Raw genomic sequence first — 24,546 nt, 5'->3', positions numbered from 1 at the left:
CCACCTTCGAACAAACTCTTTACTCTCTTTGCATAGGGTCGGTCGGAGCTGTATGCGAAGCCCCCTTGGGATGCGTTGGTTTTTGAAATATCGTCCAAGGGTAATTGCGTGTAATTTCCTGTTTATCTCCTTTCGTATAAGATACTCTAATTGTTTAATTCGTTTGGCCGGATCCTTTGGTGTAGTACCATGAGCACCAATAGACGTTTCGCTAATGAGTTCAAGAATGGCAGATGCTTCCTCAGTTGAGAAACCTAAAGTTTCTGCACATATGTTGGATAAACCTTCAATGTCCTCAAATGACATGTTCAGTATGTTGGGTAATCTTTTTTGAAATTGTGTGCCACCACTGCTGTGTGTCTCACCAAAAGAGGGAAGGAAAGAAGCAGGAAGCAAATTTGAGTGGGCACCACAGGAGTATCGAATCCTTCTGGCGTTATCAAAAGTTTCTAGTGTGATAAGTCTTTGTTAGGAAGTTAGATCCTCTATGCAGGAGCTGGCTGAAAAAGGCCTGGAGACACCCAAACCCAAAAAATACAGCAAGAAACAAAGATTAGGTGAAAACCCAATCATACAGCCGCTCTCTGGAATCCCATACTGGGTTTTATATTAGTTGTAATTTCACTATGTATAGTTCCTTCGATCCAATTCTTGAAAAAATACAAAAGTCAAATATATAGTGATTTTTCAATGTTGACTTCAATGGGAGCTACCATGGCACCCTCATATGCCAACAGTTTCATGTATAAATTTGAAACAGACCATGTATTGAATAAACAGGAATGGAACAAGGACATCCGCATCTGGACGAGATACATAGACGACATCTTTGGAATTTGGAAAGGAACCAGAGAGTCTTTTGAAACATTTTTTGTGTATCTAAACAGCATCGACCAAAGGGTACAGTTCACTAGAGAGATCTCAGATGAAATCATAACATTCCTTGATGTACAAGTCAGAAAACAACTCACTATCTACAGCACTTCACTGTTTCGGAAAGAGACTGATCAGAATAATCTCCTGCACCGACTCAGCTTCCATCAGCCGAGCCTACTGAAGAATCTACCGTACAGCCAATTACTTAGGGTCAAGAAAATAGTGAGTGATCCTGAAGACTACAGAATGCAACAGATGGAAATGAAAGAAAAATTTCTGGCCCGGGGATATAAGCAGGGTGAACTCGATCTGGCATCTGACAGAGTTGATGCCATATCACGAGAGACTCTATTATCAGAACAGAATCCCAAAAGTAAGAGAGAATTGAAGTCACCAGTATTTGTATCCAAGTTCTCTACGCAAAGTAACAAAATCAAGAAAACTATTATGAAGCATTGGGAGATTTTCAAGAATGATATTCGAGTTCAAGATTTTTTTTAGTGAAAGACCAATCTTTGCATACCAACGCAGTAGGAACCTAAGGGATGAATTGGTGCAGACGAAACCTACAGTCAGGGAACCTATGACACAGCGAACTGGGACATATCCTTGTTTACAGTGTGTCAACTGTAATTTTGTTATTAAAGGAAACTCCATTAACCATCCAAGGACGGGGCAGAAGATTATGCTTAAGACTTTTGCTACATGTGACAGTAGTAATATCATCTACGGCATTAAATGCCCGTGTGGGAAATTTTATGTGGGACAGTCAACCCGAACAGCTAAATTGAGGTGGGGTGAACACCGATCTTGTATTCGTAATGCAAACATTAATTCAGCTGTGGCACGACATTGGATGGCCAATGGACATAACGTGTCCCAAATAAAATTTGTAATTTTGGAAGCTTTAACCAAGAACAGCCCTCATGAGGATTTATGCCAACGTTTGAGTCGCAGAGAGACATATTGGATTGACAAACTTGGCAGTCTGGCACCCAATGGGCTAAATGAGGAGATCAACTTTCACTGTTTTCGCTAATTGTTTTTTCTAATTGTTTTCTTACATTGCATTTAGCATCATTTGGTTTAGATTGACACCAGTACGTATATGACCTGAATGTTGAGGGTCACTTGAATGTATATGAACAAGAGATGTTTCCCATGTTTAAAAGATGTCCTGCATGCTGCGCATCCTGGAGTTCCCCCAGGACCCGAGGTGCCGTCTGTCTAGACGACACCACTAGCGGCATTAAGGCACATACTATTAATATAAGGTACAGCCCTAGGGTTGCTCCCTAGGCTCCATCCATCCTACTTAGGTACGTTCAAAATTAGTATAGCCTCATCTGAGGTGCTCATATAACAGCCATTACTTTTATCCAAATGGGTTCATTCAATCTTAGTATTTTTTCTATGTCCATGGATGACAGATTACTTATTTCTTTTTTGATTCCTAGGCGATGACTTTTATCATTACTGCCCCAGGAGGTCCAGTAATTAGATATTTTGATCATATTGAGTTTATTGATCAGTTCTCGGACACGGGTCACGGCTCGTGTTCATAGAGCCGTGATCACGTGTCTTACACAACTGAGTTGCTTGGCTGCGCACCGATGCAAGGAGGACATTCTGCCTTCAATCACGTGTCTTATTAAACCAGGTTGCTCGGCAACGCGCCGATGCAACAAAGACAGTCTGCTTTGAGCAGACGCTGAGAGAACTTCTCCGCTTCGTTCTTTACATATGGTGAGTTACAATTCACGCCTGTTTATTTCTATTTAGCGTTTAGCTACACTTTGAATAGGTCCTTTATATATATTCACTTTACCATTCACAGCACCTACTCGCCGTACACGGTGGAGCAGCCTGACCTCTGAAACATAGATTTCGCCATTACTCACCTACATCAGGTAATGGACCCGATTCCCTCCATTTTGTTATAGGATAACTTTACTTGCCTTTGTACTGATTTGTTTCTTATTTTATATCTTTTGACCTGCCTTCTGATCCGGCTCATTACATTGTCGGGTATGTGTTTACCTTCATATTTTTTCAACTATTTGGATGATGATTGTTCATACTGATATTTATATACTTACGTTGTTTCTAATGTGGGAATTATTCTATATTGGATATTAATCTTGGGATGGTTGGCACAATTGCATGTGAATGTTATGTGTTTATTGTTTTAGACTTGCCCTGATGAAGGAATTTGTTATATTCCGAAATGCATTGGCACAAAAATAAGTCTTCAGATAGAGTGATTTATGGCAATCTCTTCCTCACGAAGAACAATTTTGGTGGCTACTAGTCACTTCTTTCTATAAAATAATTTTCAACATTGAAAAATCACTATATATTTGACTTTTGTATTTTTTCAAGAATTGGATCGAAGGAACTATACATAGTGAAATTACAACTAATATAAAACCCAGTATGGGATTCCAGAGAGCGGCTGTATGATTGGGTTTTCACCTAATCTTTGTTTCTTGCTGTATTTTTTGGGTTTGGGTGTCTCCAGGCCTTTTTCAGCCAGCTCCTGCATAGAGGATCTAACTTCCTAACAAAGACTTATCACACTAGAAACTTTTGATAACGCCAGAAGGATTCGATACTCCTGTGGTGCCCACTCAAATTTGCTTCCTACATATGGAGTTGGCTGCCTGAAGCGCCATACCCCCAGAAGAAAACACTTTCTTCGCCCAGCCGTCAAAACGTTTGTTGTCCCTATCCGGGGGGATGGTAGGATACGACGCCTGCTTTGCCGGGGCCGTAGCCGCCTGCACCACCAAACTCTCCGGGGTGGGGTGCCTAGACAAGTAGCAGGGGTCGCTACTGGCTGGACGGTATTTTCGCGACAAAGACTTGCCCACTGCCGGGAGACTCTGCGGAGCAGTCCAGGCCGCTGCCATCCTTCTCTGCAAAGCCATATGAAAAGGCAAAACCAGGTCAGTGGGTGGACCGAGATCAAGGATGTCCGTGAGATCATCCTGAACAAACTCCCCTGGGGGAGCCGACCAACCCAAGTACTCGGTAACCCGAGACATAAGGCCCCGATATGACGAATCGGCATGAGTGCCAGGCTCCGGCCGACAAAACTCCACCTCCGGAGAGGTGTCCAATCCACTGGCATCATGCAGTGACTGCCTCAGGTCATCAAACTGACTATGGCCCGAGATAAGTTCATCCGTAACCGTAACCAGACCGCCATCAGAGCCTTCATCACCCTCTGAAATGTACTCCAGGCGGGGAGAGTAAGACCTCTGCGGACCAAAGCAGTGCCGGACCTTAGCCATAGCCTTTTTAGGGGCAAACAACCGTGACACGGGGCCCCTCCGACACCAGCGCCTCGAAAGGCGCGAGCGAGTCGGCGCCAACAGAAAAGGCGTCAAGGGCACCAAGCGAGTCGGCGCCGGCATCGACGTCGAACGAATCGGCGTCGACGTCAGCTGCAATGCCTCCAGCATCGGCGGCATCGACACAGTCCTCGAAGCCGGAGCTGCGAGCGTGTCTCTCGACAGCCTGGGCGCCGACGACCCCCCCCCTCGAAGACGGAACCTCGACAGTATTCGTCGACGACCTCGGCGCCACAGGCGTCGACGTCTTCTTCGAAGACGGCACAGGATCACGCGGCCTCGAGCGCGTCGAGGACCGGGACCTGGAACGGGCATGGCGAGAACTGCTACCCTTGTCCCGAACAGGTTCAACGAACCGAGGAAGAAAACAGTAACTCCAACGTGTCGAGGCGTACCGAGATTCACGAAGCGAACACGTTCGCGAAAAAACGGAACTGAGGCTATGGGCGTCGTGCATCCTACTTATCACATCGGGTGACGTCGTCCGTCGGAGGAGGTCCTCGGGGACGGCGCATTGACGTCTTCGACGCAGACGCCAAAGATTTTCCAAAGCAGCACAGCTGTGGCCATTACCTGTCATAGATATGGAATACGTCGGAGGTCCCAATCCCCTCAAATAAATATTCTCCATTAAAAATTACAATGATAAAAGCATTCTTGCCCATTCACAACACAGATAGGTCTACTTGTACATTTCAGGATAAGGGGTTGCATTTATTTTACACTTCACATTTTTCTGTGAAGAGAATGAATTCTCCAAGCTACTTAATGTTGTGCAAGTAACTAATGACTAGGCTTCCCACCGGCTGCAATTTTAAATGAATCTTTGTCAGGTAATAAGGTTTCTTGACCACTTTATGACACAAATTACTGACTATGCCTGCGGAACACACAGATTCTATTTTAAATGGCACTTCTCTTTTTAGAACAAAACTGCATTTAAACTTCACAAAACACACTTGGTTTTGTTGGACATGAAATCTCAGTTATACTTGCAAATATCGAACACAGTGCCTTTTTTATCTTACAGTGTCCCTGTGTCTCTGCTAAAATGGCCATCCCCCTTTGCTCCCTGATCCCCTTATTTCCATGATTTACCATGGTCAGCCCTATAAAGGGCAAACTCTATTTAAATGGGGTTCAGTACTTACATTTTAAATGTGGCTTCTTACTTCTGTAAATCAGTCTGGACCCTCTAAGTTTGAAGTTCCTCCAATAGCAAGGCCCTTTTTAGCTGCTGTGGCCAGGCTGATATTGTCTGCTCATCCCCTTCTAAATAGGGGCATCCTTCTGCAGCTTTTATCGAAAACCAGCATGCGAGTTCATGTCTGCCCCCCCCCCCCCCCCCCGAGTCAACCATCTCCTTCCAATATCTTAAATGATGCTCATAATCCCCTGCCTATAAGTCAAAAAGGTACTCTATAATCAGAACTCCCCCCTAATCTTGTGACTAAGTGGGGAGGGGGGCATTCACTCCTTGTCTTGTGACTGGCACGGTGAGGCTATCCTTCAATCCTCAAGTTAAACTAGCAATTTCATTTTTTAAATACAAGTATTGAAATAAAGATGCAAGTTCAATAAAATAAAGACCATTATAACCTACCATCAGGACAGACTTTTCAAGATTCTATATAACATGTATATGTTTTGAGAATTTCATTTTTCATAGCTTTGATCAGTATAAAGTAGGCACATTTTGTATCTAATTTGTAGGTAAGACTTATTATTAACAATTTGTCTCAGGTTCCAACGATCTTCCACTAAAGTTATAGATTTGTAATCTTATATTTTTGGATTGAAATGAAACACGTGGAACATTTTGTTCAGGTTGCATTGGGATATGTATCTGTACTCATACAGTCCCCCATTTTTCTTCTGCACTCAGATATACCCTATCTGACAAATTACGCACTTGCCTATACCTGTATTTATTTAATGTATTGCTTTTGTTTATTGCACTTATTTATTATGTTCTCTCCATTTGTGTGCCACTCTCCACCCCTCCCCCTTCCTCGCACTTTCCCCCTTTTCCATGCACTTGCGTGTTCTTAATGTCACTGGGCCTAGTAAAATCGTTTTTATTCTCCCTTGTTCTCCTCCCTTTGCTTGGTCATGCTCTGAAACACTTGTGTATTGAGCGCGATATAAATAAAAATATATCATAGCTTGACAAGAAATGGATGTTAAATGCCACTTTTGGCCAGCAGATGTCACTGGTCTTACATTGTAAACAAGCTCTTTTCCGGAATACTGATATAGTAAAATCAAAATATGATTTTCTCCTGGGGTAAATACTGTCTTGTGATCAGAGCCTGGTTTAAACATGCTTCAGGCAGATGAATCCTACTGAGAGACAACAGCTTCCTGATCAGTCTTAGGACACACAATCCTGAGGCCCGGGCGGCACTGCTCCAAGATAAGTCAAAATGTACATGTAATCAATAGAGTCTCAAGCCAAACAGAATACAGTGTTATTCAAAGTAATTGAACTTCAAATAGGGTTACCTATCCTCATTTATGAATGCGTTCTTTTTCTTTTGACATTATTTATCTGACTTTACCACCGGAAAGAAAGAATAACATTTAAAGAATACAGATGCATGTTCTCGATACATGGCATCAGAAATATAGCAACAGGAGTTTGGTTTAGCTTCAAAGGTGCACAATAAGTGTTCTGGGGCCCATGTTCTTTTGCAGCTAATCATCCTCCAGATGCTTGGGCCTTACCACTTTTACATGTGGCAAAGTTTCTGCTGATTTCCGCAGGGTAGTACTTTGCATGTCCTTGGCATCGACAGCCCAGTCTCTGGACACAATGTTCGTAAAGGGCCCTAGAAATAGTTACAGTTTGTGAAGTTGTCTTTTACTTTAATGAAAAATGTCTCTCGAGTGTGTAGGTGATTATTTGTATCTTGTAGATGCACCCTCTTAGTTTGGGCTATTAGCTGTCACTTGCGACAGCTATAAAGCCTGAATAATTGCATTAGAGAACAGATTCGTAAAGATGGGGAGGAAAGGCATATGACAAAGGGACACACAGGAATGACATATGAGAAGGGCTACACCGCATAAAGGTGTTTTTTGGTTATATACCTACCCATGGCCATGCTCATCCCTATGGCTATTCCTACCCATTCCTGCCTCTCCACGCCCAAAACACATCCTCAATGAAACTCTTTGAGCTCCCTCGATCGTGACATGAAGTCGACAGGTTGCTCTTTTTACAAGTTATTATTTTTGCAAGATACTACCTTCATCAATCCCATCTATATTTATAATCGCATAGTCAATGGATGCCTCGCCAAATCGGCAATAGAATCAATCGATGCTTAGCATGTGCATTGACAAAGGACCGATTTTACTTGCTAGATCCCAGCACAAAGCACATACAGGCTGAATGCCCTTCAGGGGGGCGCAAGTGTGCCCAATGGGCTATGGCCCCTCCACACTATTCATATTTGGGACCTGGTTGGCTGGAAGAGGGGATCCCGTAGGAGCGATGAAACTAACTCTGTTCTGCGTTGCTCTCAGCAGTCCAAACAACATATGTGCATGAAGCCCATGGGGAAGAATGCAATCAGAAACTGCTATTATACCACAATGAAGCTGTGTGATTTTGGGCAATGGGTATGTATACTTTGAGATCTGGCCTTCAATATGTGTTACAGAAAAACAATATCATGCAGGGCTGTTTTGCATATGAATTGACCAAATTGCAAATATTTTTGTCCCCCCACAATGTCCGTCTCACCCCGTGCTGTTCTAATTTTTAATGTTGTCTGTTTCGTCCATGCTCCACCATTTACTTGCTGAGCTGCGTGCTCGTGTTTACTGTGCCTTTGTCAAAGTGGATAACAACCCCACAATTCACAAGATGATATAATGGTGATTATTTCCGGCAACACGTGTGGTTTGCACCAAGTTCTTACACAAATCCTTGAATGAAAAGACAGGTCAATTGTACATCACACTATCACCAGATCGACTCGTATAGTGCGTGACCGTGCTGGGATATGTCCAGACCTGGGAGGATGCTTCTCTGTGTTTCCCCACACTTTGCATATAGTATGTCTGCCTCCTGCCCGGGTGCAAACCCACTAAAGCGGGACACACCCCCACAGCAGTCCAGTGCTGCATGTCTGGTTAGGAGGGGCGGCACTGCGCACAGTGCCGTCGGTTCCAATCCAGCCTTGGTTTGTGAATAGGCGCTCAGCGGCCAGGAGCAGAGCACACTAATATTCATCTTGTGGTGGCAATGAATTGAAACCGGATGAGAGTGACGAAGGAAATCAAGCTGAGGCAGACTGTGAAAATGCACACGATGGCCATGGCACCGTCTCCCTGCTGCCGGGTGCAATATAGATTCATTTTGCAGTTAACAATTATGTGGGTTTCTCCTGTCCCAGTGGTTTCTCTGTTCTTTTTAGTTTGGTTATTAGGTGTTGCTTGCAACCAGGCTCGGATGAAGAGGAGTGGGGGCCCATTTCAACATGATGGTTCAGGACCCCCTGCTAAGAGTGAAAATAGTCTGAAACACTCGGGGTGTGTGGGGTGAGTGGTGCATACATTACAATGGCGACAAAGGTGAATAGCTGCCGATTATCACAATACGTTAAGCCAGCAGAGAGCATAAACACTAAATGCCCACTGAAGAGCTTGAAACCCTTCTTTGTCAGCAAGTGGCTGATGAGGAGGATCCAGTGTTAGAAGGCAATGAGGTCCTAACATTTCTGTATATCAGGTAGGAATAGAAAACAGCTGTGAGCGCGGCTGCAAAGCGCAAATTTTAAGCATCAGATCAAAAATAGAGAAATATAGTGCCTTGTTACAAGACTGCTGACTGGCAACACGGGGGCCGTTGCTGGGAACCCCACAGGCCTCGAGACTCAGTTTATTTGAAAAGGTTGAAAGGCACAAACGCTGTTCCTGCTTGCGACACATAAGACAAAGCTATTGCATTGAAGTACAGTTAGGGAAGAATGCCATGTGAGGATGGACACAACCCTGCCTCTCCCTGCCCAAAACCCCTCCTCATGGGAACTCTAAGCTCACGTTAACCAAACCTTACCACCAGGCTTAGCAGGGAGATCCCCACTGGACACCCCCACTTCCTTAGGTCAGTTTTATAACACAATGAAATGAATAAAGGAATACACAGACAACTGTATTAAAGTTTTTTGGAAAAACACAAGGTCACAGTTTATTTTTGGAGCAAAACAACTTGGGACGGTCCCAGCCACATTACAAACAGTCAGATACGGGTGAACCATGTCACCACTTTAGCCACTGGCCAAACTGACAACACTGCTGGTTATTCCAGCTACACTGGCACTGCCAGCAGGAACCAGGGTCACTGATCAGGAAGATTGTTGGCCTAAAGCCCTAAGGAAGGGAGTCAGTGCCCGTCGAGGGATTGGCTCGAGCCCGGCCAATCCCGAGCCGCTGCAGCTGCAGGGTGAAGTACCTCATTGGCTAGGACCGCCCCGATACTCCGCCACGCTTTGATGGTGGCTGACGCTGCCATCAATGTCCCCAAACCCTAGGACCTTGCTTCTATTTCAAATTTACTAGCCATTCACAGCTTACCATACTCACCATTGAGATTAACTGCAGCCAGTCCTCCTTAGCTCGCCCAATATAGCCATCAGGAAAACATAGTTTCCTTTATCAGATAGGTGGACCCCATCCGTTTCAAAATGGGAAGGCAAGGAGCTCAAACAGCAGTGCCCTACATACCCCAGGCCCTCTGCCTTGGTGAATTTCGCAACACTTCTGTTGAGGCGCTTCCTGGATTTCTCCATGCCGGCTACAGAAATGGCGTCTCTCCACACTTGCCTTTGCACGACTTCTGACCAGAATATTTCTGTGCCTGGCAACTCGTGCGCCATTATACGCAAAGTAACCTGTATTTGGTTGGCATGAACGGTTCCATATAAAGGGGACCATAAGGAGAGCAAGCTTCACACGCTGGTACTCAGGTTAATGTTATGTAGTGCAAAACAAATGCATTCTGGAATTTGTAGTTCTATTGGTGCAACTACAACCCAAAAGTAAAAAGGGCAAAATTCACTGATTTGCTAAATGCAATGCCAGGATTAGAAGTATGCAGTATTGTAGCCGTTCGGTCACTCTATCCTTAGATTTAACTGGCATTCTTCAATAGCACAATGTCCAGTTTAAGCGATTCAGCTAGCCCAGGATTTTTAGAATACACCACTTTGCATTCTGGGACCAGTAGTCCTGCGTTTCACATGGGTAGAAGAAAAGAAGTGGCAGCAGGCAAAGTGATACGAGCTAAAAAACCAAGACTGGCTAAATATCTCACACATCAAAAGAGGCAACTTGAGATCACGTATCGAATCGAGTCCCACTCCCACATGGGACAATATGTACAGTTTTGTTAAAAGATCATGCCTTTTCTATCCAATTACCTTGCGAGCTCTACATTTTACCATTGCCTGTATGCTAAGTATTACCATGCTGCAAGCAGGATCGGAAATTGCAGGACTGCTGAGTGGACACTGAGCCAGTTCTGCCTCTTCAGACACAAACACGTGTGTTCCGGGAATTATGGTTCTGTTTGTTTTTTTTTTTACTTTGGGCTATTATGTGTCGCCTGCGACACTTATAAGCCGAAACTAGTGGAGTACAGATAGGGAGGAATGACATATGAGGATAGGCTCTGAGATTGTAGGTGTTTGGTTGGTTATGTGCCCACCCATTTCCTGCCCATGGCCATGCTAATCCCCACGGCCATTCCCACCCATTCCTACCTCTGTCCGCACAAAACACCTCCTCATGTTAACTCCGTGAGCTCCCTTTAATCAAGCTTTAACATCAAACGTTGCACTCGAAGTGCCCGACAATGTTTTTTCAAAGCAGTCTGATGAAAGTTAATAACTTAATTGGAGAAGTCCTGTTAAAACAGACATTGGCACAGCCCACATTTGTGGGTTGTGCATAAGTTTTGAGATTTTGCCAGGCACTGCTATAAAATGCTCAAGACACCTGCATCATGTTGCACCTGCTACCAACAATGGATAGTTAATACCACTACGGAGGATATCTGTCATAAAACAAACTCTTTTGAGCAATGCCTCGCTCTTGCTCTATACTGAAGCAACCTCCCTGTTTTCAGTTTAGCCCAGAAAAATAGCACTCTGCTCCACAACTCCCCACAGTATGGTTGCAGCGAAGAACAAAACCCAAACAGCGCCATGTAATGCACGGTTCCTAAAGTATTCATGTATGGCGATTCCGATTCCTTCGTGCTACGGAGGATTTCATTTTTTGCTGATATTACCACACAAATTAAATATAAACTAAAAATTTGCATTTCCGTTTTTATTTATTTTTCGTTTACCAAAGTCTGGTTCAAAGTTTGGTTACGTGCATGTCATTTATTTGGCATATGTGGTGTCATGAGCAGTGCATGGCGAGGTTTTGTTCCTTTGCACTAGAACCATAACTTCCATTTCAGAAAGTTTTATCAATTCATTTAATTTCTTTCAAAAATAATCTTTGCATCACTAACGTAATTTCAACATATTTGTAATTCATTATATACATTATTGTATCTACAGCACTCACCAGGCATGGACTGTGGCCATGCCCAGTGGGCCCTTTGCCCCCTATGCACCTCACTTTTACCGAGACCTTCAGACCTGTGTAAGGGTGTCCCTAATTACGCTCACAACAGAATCAATACACCCCACGAGGGAAATAAAGGCAAAAAGGAGATATTGTAAGGATAACCAGTTTAATCTTACAAAATGAGGATGATAGCAAAGGACTCTGCTGCCTGAACGGTCTTCTCCTGTCCCTCTTCCGTTCCTTCCTGTCAAAGTGGTTTGAGGATCATGGCTTCATCCCAGCCTGTCCTTTTTCCATAACAGGGATGCTCCAAAGCCTTCTTTCTTCGTTGTCAGCGCTTTTGTCAGAGCATGCTGTTCTACATTTTGCTAGCTTACGCAAAAACAAACTGCAGCTCTGCAGACTTTTACAAACCTTGAGGCCTACCACAAGGAAAGACTAAACCTTTTTATGAACAATTTCCATGTATTCTATCTATATTTCACTCCTCCTGCCAAAGTTATCTGGGTCCTTGAGGCCCCTGGATTCTCTGCCCTGGAGGTGATGGCCCATGATAAATCCCATCCCAGGACATGCCTGTTCCTGCACTCCCTTGCGTAATGCCCCCATCCCCAGCAATACCAGCATTGTGCTGCTCCCAATCCCCCTCCCCGGGGCTCTAACACCCAAAGCCTACTGCTCTTGCTCCTCGAAATCATCCTCGGCCCCTTGGTGCTCCTTCATACTGCCACTGTGGGTTGAGGTACTGCCCCACCCATTGTCCCTGTCCTCCTTCAGCCCATAGTGTCGCAATTGTGGCTTTCACAATCTGTTGAGTATGGTTCCTAGTGATAGCCTCAACATCCAAAGCCTCAAATGCAAAAGCCTCGAAAAAGAATGCACTGAAAAATGCATTTTTTTTTCTTTTTTTAATGTGCCCCTTAAAACCCATTTTAATAAAAAAAACCTTACATACAAAAAAATTGAATTTTTTGATACATTTGTTCCCGAGGCTTTTGCATTTGATGCTTTGTTTGTTTGTTTTTATTATTTATAATGCGCGAATGTACCCGGGGGTATCAGGGCGCAGCCTTTACAAGAATATTTCAAGCTTGGTTACAGTACAAAGAATATACATAATACAGGAATAACTACACCCGTGTTATATACAAATCAGTGGTAGGCCTACAGGCCATTATATACAGGTAGGCAAGGCACACAAGCAGGTAAGCAGGAAGGCACATGTAGTTGCAATTTGTGCAGGTGGTGCTGGGCACTTCATGGTCTTAGTGGGTCTCGCTTTTCAACCATGAGATTACCAGTGAGCGGAAATTCTGGTAGGGCATGTCAATTCTAAGGTTTGGAGGCAAGGAGTTCCACAACAAGGCAGCTTTTACCGGGAAGCTATTACCCCCTATGGTGGCCCGCTTGAAGTGGGGAACAGTTAGACAATTTTTGTATGCGGTTCTGGTGGGTCTTGAAGAGGACTGTCGGTGGAATCTGTTGATCAGATAAGTTGGGGCGGCATTGTTCAGAGACTTGTGAGTGAGTGATGCCGTTTTTAATAGAATTTTATTTTTAGTAGTTAGCCAATTATTCTGTAGGCTATAGTTTGTAATGTGTTCCCTTCTGGAAATGCTCAGAGCTGCTCTTAGCGCATTGTTCTGAAGGGTTTGCAGTTTGCTGGTGGTAGCCTTAGTAGATCCCAGGTATAGGGCATTACAGTAGTCAAGGCGAGACAGAATAAGAGCTCTGGCGAGTGTCAGGCATCTGGAATCCGACAGGAAGGGTTTAGCTGTGCGGATTAATTTGCAGGTGTAAGCCGTGGAGGATGCAAGGGAGCTCACTTGTCTTTTAAAGGAGAAATTGGAGTCAAGATAGAATCCCAATGTTTTAACCTCCTGTCCGACTTTGATGTTGTTTCCATCAATCATGAAGGAATTGTAGGCCGGGCCGTGCTTCTTTATATTAAGTGAGGTACCTAGGATGAGTTCTGTTTTATCATCATTCAGGCATAGTCCATGAGTGGCCATCCATGCCTGGATGATGATGTACACCCTATTTAACAAGGCCAAATCCTTTCCATAATCTCCAGAAAGCGGAAGGAGGATCTGAGTATCATCTGCATAATTAGTGTAGGTTATATTCGAGGGAATCACTGGATACCGTTGAGTATCTCCTGTCCTTTCCCCCTGAGCTGGTGTAGTCGCCAGTGCTTGGGCGACAACCTTATTTAGTTTCTTTATCACTAGTTTTGCCTAGTCTGTTTGCCACTTCTAGGCAGTCTCCCTGTCCCGCTCCTCGATTCTCTGATATTTGCTGATCCTGTTGTGGACAATTTAGCGACTACTGGAGGCTTACATACTGGATTTGTATACCCTAACGCAGGTTTAGGCGTTACGGGGTATATCCCCTTACATTGGATCTCTTATCTTCCATATCCTTGAATAATCGCCAGAGATCTAAAATCCCTTATTTCTTGTCACTTTTTTCCCTTCTATTTTGCTGCTAAAATTATGGATTTTTTTTCTAGCGTGCTTCTGTTATGGGAGCCCTGCTCTGGCCAGGAACAGAACACCCCCCCCCTTTCTTTGTTTCCAACACCCATTGTTTATGATATTTTTCTATCCTGTCACAGTACAGTGGCAGGGCCCTATGCATGTGTCTTAGTGGTGTTTCTTCCCCCATAATGTTGCACGCATCCCTGATGCTTCACGGTGACCGTACTGCTATGCTGCCACGCTGCCGCTTGTTACACAAAAATACAGAACAACCCACTTTTTCTCCTACCCTTTTCCCCACGTTTCTACTCACACACACTCATCCACCTTCCTTCCTTTTTTTACCACAAAAGCCAGCAAGAGAAAATATAAAATAATTATTGAATAAAATCCAGCCCCATTCCTTATACCGAGCCCCTACTTATTTTTTCCTTATATCCTTGTAGTACCACCTTCTCAGCTTTTTCTACATGCCAGAATCCCATTGTTTTTATCGTCATAAAAGAATACCGCGTGGCACTACCTTCTCAACCTATTATGGCTGAGGATCCCTCACCTCCCAGTCTTTATACAAGGAGGCTCCCTTTCATCCCAGTCTTTATACGCCGAGGCTCCATTATAAGAAGTAGAAAAACAGAAATAAGCAACAATTTCAATACATAACCCACCTCCTATCCAATCCATACCTTAACACATCACCTGTAATCCTATCCAATCTATACCGCAACACATCACCAAAGTACTATTCAATCTACACCTTAGCAGATCACCAAAAGTCCTATCCACTCTAGGTCATTGACCTCGTACTTCATCCATTCACCTCACATACTGTCATACACACATGTCCCCTTCTTGTTATCTCTTACAAGAGTCTACTTACATGTGCATGTTCAGAGTTTCCCTCCGTTACAGGGTCCAATGCTGGCCGGTCCTTCTCTGTGGAGCAACGCCCCTCTCAAGTGAGCAGAGAGGATTTCTTTTAAAATGGCTCCTTTTAAAACCGCTCCGGAAACATGTGTTTTTTGATTTGGGGGACTGGCTGCTGTAGGTGGGCATGGCTCATTTTTCCTGGAGAAGTGGCCTGGAACCTTTCCGCAAAGTACAGGGGGAACTAGGATGTCACGACCCACATCCAGAAACCCCCCTGGCAAGCCCATGGGCCAGGAGGGGTCTTGGCTCGGGTCTCCAACAAACTTAGGCATCCTTTGCCTAGGCCCTCTTGGGGCCAGTCCTGGCGCCTTTGGCACCAGGCTCATACTTAATAAAGACTTGTGTTTAGGGAACTACTTTATTTCAAGTGCCAGCCAACATGGAGGAATCCACATAGCTTGGCTCCTTGGAACCAAGCTATGCGGTATAGTGTTTTGGGTGTGGTACCCTAGGAACTACTTTACCTGGACTACTTTCTTGAAGCTATTTAAACCACACCTGACTTGGATAACACGCTTCGCGTTACTTTGCAATCCTGCAAAGTGACGCTCATCGTGTTCAGCTGTACCCGTGAACCTCGGAAGAACAGCATCTGTAAAGAGACAAAAGGACATCATTAGCAGAGGCAGTTTACCTGTAATTTTCATCGTTAGCTACCCACAGCTCCTGCGAACAGCATCCTAGGATCAGCGCGTCTCCCGGACCGACGGATCTGCAAAAAAGGAAGAAACAAGACAGACATTTTTACAACATAACGAACTGGGCCGAAAAGCTTACCTCGCAAGTCGCCCCTCGACCAGCATCGCCTCGGGATTTCATACACCGGGTGAGCACCGCGATCTATGGGAAAGAAAAGACAACAGGTTAGCAAAGGCAAGGCATCATAGCGCTGCGCATAGCACCTACTACTGCATCAAAGCGCTCTTTATACGCCATCATTTACCGGCGAGACCCAATTCAGCCAATGCATCACATTGGACTTCCGCGCACCTAAGGAAGAGAAAGACATTTATTAAACCAAGAAAGGCATGCAAGAATAACAACAATATACAATAGCAATAAGACCTGCCTGAAAGACTCAAAGCGGGCTGACATCAGTGAAGTAACTAGATCGCATTCGCCCACAAAGAACAACGCGCCCCTGCCAAGAAGGCAAGACGGAGAGCACACCTGAATTTACAACAAGGTGAGGAGAGGTCCAGAGGGACTGCGGGCGTAGGGGGTGGTGGGGGGCTGCTTACCCCAGTTGCCCAGTCTTGAACATTGGCCACCTGTATTCCAGGCAGAACTTCCCCGCTGGTCACACCTGGGAACCGCAGAGAAGGATACCAGAGTCCCTACGGCTGGGTGGTGTCCCCGTGGATGCCAGGTGAGCGTAACATAGGATCACGTCGGGATAGTCACCACTTGTAAGGGTGTCCCTAATTACGCTCACACCAGAATCAAAACACATCTCTAGGGAAATAAGGCAAAAAGGCGATTTTGTAAGGATAACCAGTTTAATCTTACAACATGAAGATGGTAGCAAAGGACTCTGCTGCCTGAATGGTCTTCTCCTGTCCCTCTTCCGTTCCTTCCGGCCAAAGTGGTTTGAGGCAGGGGTTTATATAGGCCCGGCTTGCTGTGGTGGCCTCACTGAATATGGATCATGGCTTCATCCCAATCCGTCCTTTTTCCATAATAGGGATGCTCCAAAGCCGCCTTCTTCATTGTCAGCGCTTTTGTCAGAGCATGCTGTTCTACATACAGCTTATGCAAAAACATACTGTAGCTCTGCAGACTTTTACAAACCTTGAGGCCTAGCCCAAGGAAAAACAAAAAAATGTTAAACAATTTTCATTAATTCTAACCATATTTCACTCCTCCTGTCAACGTTATGTGGGTCCTGTAGTTTCCTCCACATTTAATACTTATATCCCATTCTGTATTTTGTCTCACAGAACATGCGATTCCAATTTTTAACCTGCATGCACCCTTGACGGACAGTAGACAGCTGGTGAGTCAGTGCTGGCCATAGTGACAAACACTGAATAAGCGCCTGTGGTCAATTTTTAGATCCCACAGGCCGCATTCCTTCTGGGAAGAAGGGAGTTTGACTCGGCTACAGCACTAAGATTTTACAATGCCTAGGATCTGACATTACAAATCTATCCATCTAATAGTTAATTGTGCCTTATATTTAAACAATAACTACCTTCTTCAGTGCTTTCCTATGTCTGTGTATGTGATTATGTTTGCATGAGAGAGCCTTTCCAGTGCCCCTCCTCCCCCCTAGTTCATTATAGCGCCTTAAAGATGTCTTGCCTAACTCTAAAGCGCTTGGGGGTTCAGGAGGAGCCTGGTTCCTTCCCAACACCTGCCCTAGGGAGTCCCAAACCAAATAAAGGGATCACTGGGTATTAGGAAAGATTTTGTTTTAGCCGTTTTCCTTCCGTAGTCATCAATGGAACCCCTAACATTTTACTTTTGATTGAACCATGACCTGACATTTGAAGGCAAGTGAATCCTTTTTGCTTTACTTCTCTGAGCTCAACTATTTTGGGGCCACTGATCAGTCCCCTATGGCTATCAGTACAGGGGGACTATGTCCCCCATTACACAATTCCTTGTTGTTTTTAAGCTGCACACATATCCTTACATGGAAGGGTGGCAGGGGTACTTTGTATAACCTTTCCCTTTGTTTGGTTTTAAGTAACATTTCTGCTGCTTGCATGATATGTCTAAGACTGGCTGGTGGCAGTGGATATTTTTCTATCCCGTTTTTCAATTTTTCTCAAGTGCCATTTAGATTTCCATATACTCTAAAATGGTGGTGCTGCATGTTTTTCACCTGTCCTCTGGCCAACCTTTCTATTGGCCTTCTTTCTGTTCTGTCAGGGATGGATATGCCATATAAGGTAAGCCCTTTCCCAGGCAAAGCTGTGGTATCTGTTTGTGGCTGGGATGTGGTTGCTGGAACTGTCTGGTCTGATTCCACATCCTGGTCAGTGTGTGTCTGTTGCTTAGCAGATGTAGTGCTGAAGGCTGGCCATGATTGGACATACCCCGGTCAGGTTGAATTGTGCAGATCATTAAGATTGGTAGGGCTTGGGGCCAACTCCAACTTGAATCTAGGATAAAAGCAGGACTGCTGCAGCTATTCTTCAGATCGTCCTAGAAGCCAAGTCCACTTCCAAGAGGAGCATCCTGCTGAAAATGTAGATGGATTGGTGCAGTCAACCATCATTGGCTCCAGCAAAATCCTGGTGAAGCCCTACTCCTTTGTTCCAATATCCTAAAGATGCAAATAACAAGGGGGGTCCTGGGAGACTCTCTGCCAGACATGAGCCCTGGTTACAAGAACCTTGCCTTATCCAGAGTCTTTAGCTCACTATCTTTCACAGAGAAGAAATATCCCAAACATATCAGTCTTTGTCCTGCCCTGGGGCAGTCCAGCACCAAAATGATAGGCAATTGGCCTCTGAACAAGAGTACCAACAGCAACCCCAGACACGTGTTTCGGTCTGGTTGAACCTCATCAGTAGGGTGTAGCTGTGCCTCTCTAAGAATAGTGAGCAAGGGGTCCACGTCTGGATTCCCCTAGTAACTTAGTGTGAGACCCAAAGTTACTTGAAAAATGCAAACAACAAGGGGGGTCCTGGGAGACTCTCTGGCAGACTTGAGTCCTGGTTACGAGAGCCTTACCCAGAGTCTTTAGCTCACTATCTTTCACAGAGAAGAAATATCCCAAACATATCAGTCTTTGTCCTGCCCTTGCTCACTATTCTTAGATAGGCACAGCTCCACCCTACTGATGAGGTTCAACCAGACCGAAACACATGTCTGGGGTTGCTGTTGGTACTTTTGTTCAGAGGAGAATTGCGTAGCATTTCAGTGCTGGACTGCCCCCGGGCAGGACAAAGACTGATATGTTTGGTACTTCTGGGCTCTTTTAAAAGGAAATTGCTGGACAGATTCGTGCCCAATTTATGACATACTTCCAGGAGCAGATGTCCGCACCTCGCAAAAGTTTGAAACAAATCGGTCCAGTGGTTCTGGCTATAGGGGAGAGCAAACTTTTGTATATCGAGAATGAATGGGAAAACGTACATCTTGGGGCCCCTTCTTATAATTTTGCTTCCCTTTGACGAAGCAGCACAAAACTTTCCAAAACTCAGTCAGATCTGGAATCTGAAAGATTTCATGCAGATTCAAATGGTTCAAAAGTTATAAGCCAACCAAAAAGCTATTGCTATGCCGTGTCCAACTTAATCTCAACTACAAGTCACTTTTGCTGACCTGTAATAAACGTGCATTAATCTGCACACTCACAGTAGAAACACTATTGTTAAGATTTCATGATACTTTACATAAGAGATCGGTACTAGTTTTCCTTTAACTTGTGACCTTGTCCAGGCAAGTACCTCAAGGAGAAATCTTTCCATATCCACTGATCATTTTCCAATTGTTAGAAGGATAATAAGCTGACTTAATGAATGATGTCTAGAGTCCAAACGGCTTAGACCTTTAGTGGTTTGACGCAAATTAGATTCAAAACGCACAGATCTGTGATGTGCAGGCGGAGGTGCATCGAGGATAACAAAGGGACTCGGCGCAAAACGAAAATATGCTTAGAACCAGAGAACCTGAAGATGGAGATCATACCCAAATACTCAGCAGGAAGCTGAGTAGGTATGGGTGATGGTGCTTGGCTGTGGATGCTCATCCCCAGGGCTTTTGCTTTTAAAAGTGATAGAAGACCCAATACAGCACCACCATTGAAATACAAACTTTCATTAGAAGGACTGTAGGTGGGCAAGAATTAACAGTGGTTGGGCATATAGGTTTAGAATATAATACATGGGCGGGAAGGACACGTGTGTAAATATTGATTCAAGAAAACAATACCCTCATATGCTATGATAAGAGTAAAAGACGAGACCTATAAAGGGCACACATTGCAAGTTTAAGATTCGTACTACTTTCAAATCATGCAAAGGGACACATTGTGTTCCATAAGGCTTGTGTAGTTCTCAATGATCTGATACTGTGCTAACACGTTTATAGCCAATATACGAAATTACAATAAAATACCAACACATTATAACTCACATGCATACAAATGGCAAAATCAGCAGCATCTTTGCGATCACTGCAGCGTGGATGTAGGAAGAAGGTTCCAATTTTTTCTAAATAATTAAAGATTGGGCAATTCTCTGGAGGCTTCCAGTTAGTTTTACCACCTAAAAGGAAAAACAAAGTTAATAAACAAGTTATGTACAATGGCAATGTCGGACAGACTGAAGTACTGGTCTTCTTTCACATATAAATGACAAAATAATCAAATGGCTTAAGGTGAACCTAAAAGTTCAAAATTCTGGTAGAATCACTTTATGCACTCCTTCAAAACAGCAACTTGCTTCGAATTCTCATGTCCTGGAAGAGGACTGCAAATAGATGCATGCAAATAAGCAGTGGCAAAGCCTACAGCCTTAGCTTTTGTGTAGGCGCGTTATGGGCAATTGCCATAATTGTACTACTGGGCCATAAGATTGCAATAGCTGTAAAATGGTGTGATTATCTGGGTAAATGCCCAGCTAATAACTTTAAAAAATTCAAAAATATTGGCTTTATAAATGCTGGGTTTTAACAGGACTTCAGTGCAAAGAACAGATATAACTCGAAGTGATTGTTTGCACACTTGTTTACAACATTTTATTACACTGTTCGAGCATTTACAGCTGCAAATAAATCAATGACTCGGCAAAATGCTTAGAAATGACAATGACGGGACAAAGTTTGATGTTCTTGCTTGAGCTTGATAGTGCTAGCTCAAAGAAATCTCAGGAGGATGTTTTGAACGGGGAGGGGCAGGCAAGGTGTGGGAATGGCCATAGGGAATAGCATGGCCATGTTCAGTCAATGGGTGGGTAGATCATCAGATACCATGCAAAAGCTGGGTGTCCCTCATCACATGTCCTCTCCCTCTTAGCTGTACTCCAATAGAACAGTTTTGGCTTATTAGCCAAGACTAAACAATTACATGCTAAAGTACTTCTACTATTGTGCCCAACCTCCTCACTGGGACCATTACTTGAAAGTAAAGAAAACTAGTATTGACAAACCCAACATGTGTGGCTTTTGTATTGAAAATGCCTTGTGTGTTCACATGCAAGGGGGGTGTAGTTGTACCAGAGGGAAAGCAGAGAGGGATAGGAATAACCAGTTACATTGGCATACCCACTTATTTAGTGCTATGCCTTGCCATTGTACATCCAGTAACACCCCATGTTACATTTTTCCATCATACATCTATGTACACTATTGGAATCCTTCAGCTAGTACCTCCAATTGCCAGGTATTGGTATCATATGCTCAAACACACACAAACACCACTTGACAGTTATTGAAATCATATGGCCATGCCATTGCACCATGTTTGTCGTCATATGCCCAATTACTCCCAATATTCCCTATGAATTGGTGTCAGTCCAGGTACTTCCATCTTTTGCCATCATATGGCCTGGTACTCACACCATTTGTGCTACATTGCCATAAAATGTGTAGGTGTGTACACACACACATATGCTTTGTCAAGTATTGCAGTAGTTTGCCCAGAAATTCCAACCATTTGCCAAGCATTGCCACCAGATGCCCAGCTTCATACATGACACTCCAGGGCTTGCCTTCACCTGTCAGACCGAAATTAATTGGCCATATGATCATACATTTGCCAGTTATTGTCAGAATGTTCCCAGTTACTCATCCCTTTTGCTAGATATCTACATTACACAGCAAGATACTTAGAACAATTTTCAAGATATTGCCATCAAAACTTTTCCATGCATTTACATGAGTTTTTGTGCAAGAGAATAGTGAAGGATCTCGGTGTCCTCTCCAAGAGCAAACCCCACCACTAACGTCCTAAAAGATGCAAGAAAGCACAAGCACATACACAGCTAGAATGTGCAATCATTATAGAATGAGGTGCAGGCTAGAAGTGCTTACATAAACTGTACTTTATTCAAATCGATACAATCTTCAGAAGACATTTAATAATTTTATTTTGCTTGCCGAAAAGCAAACCAATTTCTAGACACAATGTTGCATCAAAATAGAACATAAGTCTCACAATTTAACTCCTTAACTGCTGAGGGTTTTCGCTACCAGTGCTGAGCCCTTGTTTTGGACATTTCGTTATGATGCATTCAATCGCTTGTAAACTTTTTGTTACAAGTGGTATCCCAGCCAAATGTGCACCCTTTTCTTCCCACATGTAGGTGGTCATAACACCACCAAGTATTAGTCGTTTGCTGTAGGGGTGTGTGAGAAAGTAACAAAAAAGTAACATTTTGAGTTTTTTCAGAAAATGCCAATAAAATGATGTACAAAGAAACCTGTTTCTTTTGTTCTAAGAGCTAGGAACAAATGGTTTGCACTTCTGAATTCACCCCTTTCCAAGCATTCAGGAACAGGTTGCGTGAGAAAAAAAAAATGTATCATAAGGTTAGCATCGTTTTTTTCCTGTTATATATATATGTTTTTTTAAATATGACATCCTTGGACGTAATGGAAGAGGAGGGTAGCAAAGCTCAATGGGAACACAGAAAGGCATACATTTCTGAAAAGTAAACATTCCAAGTTCAGAAAGGGGTCATTTGCGCAGGTCAGGCAACAACTATGTACCTAAAATTCCCATAAATTTGGAAAAAATGGAAAAACGACTGAAAAAAAGTATGGGCTGAACATGTTTTCACTTGTAAGGTAATGGCTTCTGTTAATATGGAGAAAAGCAAAACACTGCTATATTTCCCCCAGCTCTGTCTAGTTAGGAAATTACATTTTTTGTAATGTTTCACAAAACAAGCAATACCAGGAGCCAAAAACTGAGCCATGGTAGACAGGATTTTTATGCCGACGGCCTAAATTGAAAATAAGGAAAGTGAATGTGGTAAAAAATGGCAAGCATACAATTTATTGAAAGAGCAGACCTTTTGAAGGATAGGTTACTTGCGCAGGTTGCAAAAGCATACAGTGCCTAAAGCAGAGACTAAATGTAGGTCACATTTGGGAAATTAAAGGGTTGTATAACATACTGCAGTAGGAAATGTATGCAAAAGTTACCAAAATCAAGAGAAAACAACAAATGTCCTACCTTCCCATATTCCAACAGGTGTCACAATAAAAATCGTACCTTCACATGTGTGGGTGCACTGACCTGGGCGAAAATGCTAAACCACTGGTTCACCAAACGCCCAGGGAAGACCACATTTTTACTGTATTTGGTCTTGTGTGACAATCCACAGATTTGGGCCTGGGGTGTCACAGCCACCAGGAAAAACATGGAACCCCATGCATTTCTGAAAGGTAGACACCCGTGGGAATCCAAAGAGGTCTGACAAGCACTAATAGCCCTAGAATGTATTACCCACAAGGACCGGCAGAGTCCAAAATGTGGGAAAAAAAAGAAAAATCAATGGTCAGACATTTGCCACCAGGAAACCACTGAAACAGGCCGGCAACACCACACGTCCTATGTTCCCACAGGTGTCCCGGAGCAAACAGTACCTCGCATGTGTAGGTGCACTGAGGTGGGCGCAAAGGGAAAAGGCTAAACCCCTGGTACATCAAACACCCTGGGGAAGATTGGAATTGGCTTTGTGAACAACCTACAGATTTCAGCCTGGGGTGTCAAACATCCAAGGAAAACAGGGAACCCCCTGCATTTCTGAAAATAAGACACCTCTGGTAATCCAGAGAGGTCTGACGGGTGCAAATCTCCCTTACCCACAAAGACTTGCAAAATGTAGGGAAAAAGCACAATTTAAAGACATTTGCCACCAGAAAACCACCGAAACAAGCTGGCAACAACACATGACCTACCGTACCACGTTCCCAAAGGTGTCCGGGTGAACTTACCTGAGCGGAAAGAAAAACAGGTTGACCATCCCCAAGTCCAGAGTCAGTCCCAGGGAGCCCTGGCAGGGTCACCATCCCTCCCCAGAGGGAAAAGCTATACCGCATCACAGCCAGAGCTCCAGGACGGCCGGGGGTGCTGCCCCGGCCTTGGGCCTCTGTCTCTAATGTGGGTCCACAGTCCTAAAGTCCAGCCTAAGTCCTAGGGACCCCCATCCCTCGCCTGAGGGAAAAGCTGTAACGCAGCCAAGCCAGAGTTCCAGGTTGGTTGGGGTGATGTCCCTGGCCTTGGGGGCCTGTCTGCCATGTGGGTTGCCCGTCCCCATGTCCACCGGCGGTCCCAGGCAGCCCTGGCAAGGCCCACATCCCTACCCGGGAGAGAAATCTGTAACAAAGCCAAGCCAGAGCTCTAGGAC

General features: G+C 44.1%; 1 protein-coding gene across 2 annotated transcripts in view; it reads right to left on the bottom strand.

The window, feature by feature from the left end:
* Positions 1-24,546, bottom strand: part of ZNF451 (zinc finger protein 451) — a 1,463,718-nt gene that overhangs the window by 372,861 nt on the left and 1,066,311 nt on the right. For both annotated transcript variants that reach the window (XM_069606175.1, XM_069606176.1), the window contains one exon: positions 20,327-20,457. In XM_069606175.1, the coding sequence (XP_069462276.1) occupies positions 20,327-20,457 (131 nt within the window). The remainder of the gene's footprint in view (positions 1-20,326; positions 20,458-24,546) is intronic.

The sequence above is a fragment of the Ambystoma mexicanum genome, chromosome 4p (assembly GCF_040938575.1).
Source record: "Ambystoma mexicanum isolate Mex_15411 chromosome 4p, UKY_AmexF1_1, whole genome shotgun sequence".
Lineage (NCBI taxonomy): Eukaryota > Metazoa > Chordata > Amphibia > Caudata > Ambystomatidae > Ambystoma > Ambystoma mexicanum.
Note: the sequence above shows the minus strand (reverse complement) of the source record. Positions and strands in the feature narration are given on the sequence as shown.